This window comes from Nanorana parkeri, unplaced genomic scaffold (assembly GCF_000935625.1).
Source record: "Nanorana parkeri isolate BGI_ZX_2015 unplaced genomic scaffold, ASM93562v1 scaffold224, whole genome shotgun sequence".
NCBI lineage: Eukaryota > Metazoa > Chordata > Amphibia > Anura > Dicroglossidae > Nanorana > Nanorana parkeri.
In genome coordinates, this window is record NW_017306492.1 from 609,243 (window position 1) to 615,398 (window position 6,156).

The 6,156-nt window shown below is 47.5% G+C and overlaps 1 protein-coding gene across 3 annotated transcripts in view; it reads left to right on the plus strand.

Moving 5' to 3' along the window:
• ITPR2 (inositol 1,4,5-trisphosphate receptor type 2) overlaps positions 1-6,156 on the plus strand; it is a 263,467-nt gene that overhangs the window by 233,274 nt on the left and 24,037 nt on the right. Inside the window, exons 52-54 of one of the 3 annotated variants that reach the window (XM_018556082.1) lie at positions 250-326; positions 1,170-1,202; positions 5,980-6,096. In XM_018556082.1, coding sequence (XP_018411584.1) covers positions 250-326; positions 1,170-1,202; positions 5,980-6,096 — 227 coding nt within the window. Of the gene's footprint in view, positions 1-249; positions 340-1,169; positions 1,203-5,965; positions 6,097-6,156 lie in introns of all 3 variants that reach the window. The other 2 variants (XM_018556081.1, XM_018556080.1) reach the window with 2 other exon arrangements.

Here is a 6,156-nt window from a genome sequence, read left to right on the forward strand (position 1 = left end):
GGCGGGGGTTACTAGAAAAGGGAAAATACAAGCAAATTAAACTTCAGCTTTAGCTCTGACGTGCAGAACCCAGCAAATTAAAATCATATCCCATCGGAATGGCAATAAATAACTACAGAACAAAGGAACCTGTTGACAGAAAATGCATAATAGTGACAAAAGAATGGCAATGGTTTCCTCCTCCAGTTTTATACGTGATATCTGATCAGTACGGAAAAGGTTAACCACCTCACATTTATCCATTAACAGATAACAGTGGCCTCCGAGGCTCTTCTGTAACAGCGATGATGAGTTCCTGTCCGAAGGACGACTGTCCGTCACCAACCATATCCATCACAGGTCAGTTCCAATATACATCCTGCTCCTGAAATCTGGAACTCAGCCACCCAGTTCTCAATTTCCTGAGCTATTAGATACTCCGGAACATACTGTAACTTGTATAAAAATTCTAGCAGGAAAAGTGGAAGCCCTTCATTATAGCGGCTGCAGGATTGCTTGAGACTCCCCAAGCGATATCACTATTTGGTGGGCTACTGCCCCCAACTACCCCAACAACATTTCTGTTGCTGCAATGCCGCCTGCTGACAGAGCTTCTATTCATCTCACCAAATAGCCAGTTGATTCCTTAAGGGCCCCTTTACACCTATGCGCACCCATTGATTTGTGTGTTCAGTGCAGGGCAATGATATTAATTTTCAGGGACATGCCGACACACATACACAGAGTAAACAAATGCACTTGACCCTCAGCGCCCCAAAGGGCATGTCATGAAGCAGTGGTGAGCAACCAAGTCCCATTTTGCATCGCAAAACCCTATTAACCACAGGCATGGCTCCCAAAGGCAGTGAGATGATGGCAGTTGTGTATCCAGGGTCTGGCATATATGGAACATGCCCTGTGCGCCACTTGAAGGGGAGGGCACTATTCTGTGGTTCAGCAAAAGTTTGCCGGACCATGGAGATAACTGCCCTTTTTTCTCTCTCCACTCCTTTCCCATATACATCTCCCCATATGGCTCTTAGCAACTCGGGATGCTCTGGCTGGCATTCTGCCCAGCTCTTGCCAACCAGTAACATCACTGGTTGCCAAGAGATGGGCAAGACGCTGGCCAGATCATCCCAAGTTGCTAAGAGCCGTATGGGGAGATATGGCCATACACATCTACCCACCCACCTCTTAGCAACCAGAGCGGGCAGGGAAATGTGTATGGGAACGGACGCTGGCCAGAGCTTCCCAGGTTGCTAAGAGCTGGATGGGGAGATGTGTATGGCCGTTACACATCTCCCTGCCCAGCTCTTAGGAAACTGGGATTCTCTGGCCAGCATCCCCGCCAGCTCCTGGCAACCAGTCACTGGTTCCAGGAGCTGGGCAGGACGTCAGGGGAGCAATTTGTTGTAAATACGCCTCTACTTGATGGTATGTGTAATTTCACCACAGCTGGAGTGCAGAGGTTGCCTACCCATCATAAAGCATACATGCATTTGCATTCAGGTGCATTATAAAAGGGCCACTTCCATGTTTTTGGCACATTGATTGTCCATTTGAAATGAATGGGCAATGTAATGCACATTGATGTGCCAAAAATGCTCACATAGGTGGAGGGGAGCCCTAATGATAAAAAAAAGAAGAAAGCAGAGCTTGTTGCCCATGGCAACAACTCGGAATATTTGTTAACCTTTTCCATGCAAAGAAAGGTTAAATATTTCATAAATTTATTTTCCTCGTGAATCTGCCTCAGTGTGAAAACTGGACTATTCTGTGATATTCTTCTGGTTATGACCTCACAGTGGGAGTGATCGTGCCTGAGATGGCTCACCATCTATGACACCACCGACAGGGATACATGTCACAAACCCTGATGTCCCTAATAAACTTTACAGGTGATACATCACAGTTGTGTCCCCCTGCTCCTTTCTCACATCCAGGCACAGTTCATCAAAAACACATATTTGATGTTACATTTTAAGACTTTGCTTCAAAAGAGGGGAGCCGCCTAATGAGTTACTTGTTCGCAAGCTTCACCACACGCCATGACTGACACTGTAAGTCAGTGAAAAGTCCCAGAAGTCTACTCACGCCTACCGCTGCATTTCTCACCACCAGCTAATTAGCAGCGCAGACGGCGTCCCTCTGGTATTCAGTAACAAGACACCAGAGATGGCGGATTAAAGTGGACCTTTACAAGTCTGCTTAAATGAATTCCCAACATGTCACAATATGCGATAACTATCATTCTTCAGAAACGCTCCACCTTTTTATCAATAAGTAGCCTTCATTTAGCTCCAGTTCAGTGACTTTGTCTAGATTGAGATGATGTCTTCGGTCTGCTGCAGGCAGGAGGAAGCATTTCCTCAGTCTCCCCTCCCTCAGAGATCGGACTGCAACATTGTAGCAAGATGAGGCTGCAGCAGGGGCTGATCTGGGTCAGACAAGAATTGCACAGGTACCACGATTTACATGACTGTGTCCTGTGAGTGAGCCGGTGTTTTATCGAAAGTTCCAACTTGTCGACCTCTCCAACTGGTGACATCACATCCGGTGACTGCCAGTAGGAGATCTACAGTAGATGGTGCTAGTGCGCATGCCCAGGAAATCCTTGTCAAACTGTCTAACTATTGCCACAGCGCCTGCGCGGCTATCCACTTCTATAACCTACTACAAACTTATATTTGTCCTAGGTTATAGAAGCCGATGAGCCGATAGCCGCGCAGACGCAGTGGCTATTGCCTCATCGGATTCTATAACCTAGTCAAAGGTTATATTATGTTACAGCGCCTGCGCAGCCACATGATTCTTTCTACAACCACAGATACCACTGCGCCTGCGCTGCTATCGGCTTCTATAACCTAGGACAAATATAAGTTTGTAGTAGGTTATAGAATCCGATGAGCCGCTAGCCGCGCAGGCCCTGTGGCAATAGTTAGACAGTGCGACAAGGATTTTCTGCCCATGCACACTAGCACCATCTGCTGTACATCTCCTACAGGCAGTCACCGGATGTAACTTCACTAGTCCGAGAGCTCGACAAGTCGGAGCTTTCGATAGAACCCCGGCATCTTAGTCCAGGAAGTAGATGGTGAATATGGATGATGCCTAAACAAAGATGGCACCGTTCTGTCAGAGATAAAAGCAGATGAAGACATTTCACGAGGATTACGTAGATCTCTGTTGGAGGTAATAAATCTCCTTATCCATCATTACTGAGCATGCATGTACCTATATGTGATGACAGGTCCACTTTAACCAGCTTGAGGTATAAAGTGCACCTGCAATATTAGTCATTAGTGAGCATTGTAGACTAGGAAGGAGGCATGCAGCGCCTCGTGCTTCACATATCTGCTTACTCTTAATGCAGCCATTTCAGCATCGCACCACATCGCTCACTGCGTCTGCCTTGGCGTCGCCATCCGGAACGCTGGCTGCGAAGGGGTTAACTGCCTTCTCTCTAATCCTGTTTTTATCCGAGTTTGTTTTCTGTGTTCCAAACGACATAAACAAGATAATTTGACAGACAGAGTGAATCGAGACGCTCAGGGGTAAATTAGGATTCCTCTCAAGGGCTTAAGGTTTTTGTTTTTGTATTTTTTGTTTGCGGACGGCGTCTTCCTCCAGTCACCTTCACAGATGTGATTCTGCACGCTGCCTGTGGTTTTTCTCTCACAATGAGTAATTGATAGTACTCAGATGACTTTTACATGTGACTTTGCTCAGCTTGGTTATGTAAAAAGTGTGGAGAAGCGGCAGGAAAACACTTTAACACCTTCCTGCCAGAGAAACGGGTCGCCCCATTTGGATTCCTAGCCGAATAATGGCATGGAAAGCGTCCTGGTTCACTCCCTCCAAGAACCGTCCAGTGACTTTCCTGAGCAGAGGACGTTAGGTATTCAAAGAGAGATAATTGTCCGGTTGGCGCGACTTTGCCAATCGTTCCTATTGTAGGTCGATGGAGGGGGGAGCAGAGGGCAGGGAGATGCTATGGGACCTGCTTATCTATGGGGGATAGAGGAGTTTATGGCCAGGAGAGGGTTTTTAATGTTTGATTGGCATGCCCCAAGAGAAGGCAGCCAACAGGTGTCTTCCTGTCCCAATTGGTGGGAAATTGACCCCAGATGCAGCCAAAAGTACACTGCGATGTCACCGAGAATGCAATCTATCCATTCACTAGAGACCGGTGACATCACTGAGAATGTAGCCTATCCATTTACTAGAGATCAGTGACATCACTGACAATGCAACCGATCCATTCACTAGAGACCGGTGATATCACTGACAATGCAGCCTATCCATTCACTAGAGACCGGTGATATCACTGACAATGCAGCCTATCCATTCACTAGAGACCAGTGACATCACTGACAATGCAGCCTATCCATTCACTAGAGACCTGTGACATAGTGGTTGGTGACATCACTGAGAGGCAGTCTAGAGGTCGGTGGCATCACTAAGAGGCAGTCTAGTGGTCAGTGACATCAGTGAGAGGCAGTCTAGTGGTCGGTGACATCACTGAGATGCAGTCTAGAGGTCGGTGACATCACTGAGATGCAGTCTAGAGGTCGGTGACATCACTGAGATGCAGTCTAGAGGTCGGTGACATCACTGAGAGGCAGTCTAGTGGTCGGTGACATCCCTGAGGAGCAGTCTAGAGGTCGGTGACATCACTGAGGAGCAGTCTAGTGGTCGGTGAGCAGCACTCTCTTGCCTGGTATAGAATGACCACTCATTGTTGCAAGGCTCTTCCTACATTCTCCGGATAGTCAGCTGCATTGCGGTTGACAGTTGAAGTCGGCGATCACATGTCTCTGCTCCCATCACTCTCATCCCACGTTCTCTGCTCACAGTAAACACATATGTTTACCCCTCCAGAGTGACTGCAGCACAGAGCCTGTGAAACAGACCTGATCCGCGTATCCTCTTTTTATAAATAGTGTGAAAGTCACCTGGCTGAATAGATTTTATATTTATCTCAGCGTAGGCTGTAGCTCTGAACGCCGTCCTGTCACTCACATATGCTGCATATCATTCCTCCCTTCTTCTAATCCTGTGAGAAGAAATGTTTCCTAAAGGGGCACTCTGGTATATTTGGATTTTGGATTACTTTACTTTTTTGCTGTTCCATATTTTGATTGTTGTAATTCATACACAAATCTGTTATATCAGGGAACCCATGAGGATACAAACAGGGGAGGTCCATCTAGGGCTAAGCTGCATCAATTGGCCACAGATGTATTGCTCCTTATGGGTGTCAGTCTGTCCGTCTCTTCCAGTGAAGAGGATCCTTTCATTCCAAGTTCACGGAAAATCCAATCCCCGATGAAAGGGAATTCCCAGAGCCCCCTGAAACGCGTTGGATTTTTATCACCACCCCAATATGTGGACTCTGACCATTGGTTTGGCCCTCTTATTAGACCTGGAGCCAGCACAGGTTGGAGTCTAGAATTTTTAGATTCACTGGCTACATGCTTGTTGTAAAGCCAGGATGAAGATGACAGCCTGCACCCTTAAAAATACAAAAACCCCGCAATGACATATATCTCTCACAGGCTCTCTTCGGTGACTGCTGAGATAAGCTCAGTTAGCCTTGTAGCAAAGCCATATTGTTTATGGTAAGGTGTGGCGTATAGGGTTGCACTGAGATGGTAGAAGAATGAAGCACAGCCATTGAGCAGCGTTACTGAACACGCAGTGCCACAATGCATAGCCAAGCCATAGCAGTTGCAGCTCTGCATCTTCCAAGTCATGTAACAATGAACCAGCATCATCACACTGCTCAGGGCCTCCATTTCTTCTCCTCCTGCTTGTAGCAGACTAAGTGCCACCCTTGCCATGTCCAGTGCCTGAAACATGTTACCTCGAAAGCCCTGTGCAGTGCAAATCGGCCTTATTGGCAGCCTAGCAATTCTTTTATGACAGGTCCCCTTTGAAATGTCGTGCATCGCATTCGTCACGTCCTTCTTGTCTCTTACAGATGTGGCTGAGGAGGAAGACGGTTCGGAGCGAGCGTGTGACACATTGCTCATGTGCATAGTGACCGTACTGAACCAGGGCTTGCGCAATGGCGGAGGGGTGGGCGACGTCCTCCGGAAACCTTCCAAAAATGTAAGTCATGGCGTATCGGGGGGCAGTGGGGGGGGGGGGGGGGACGCCCCTGCCCCCTTT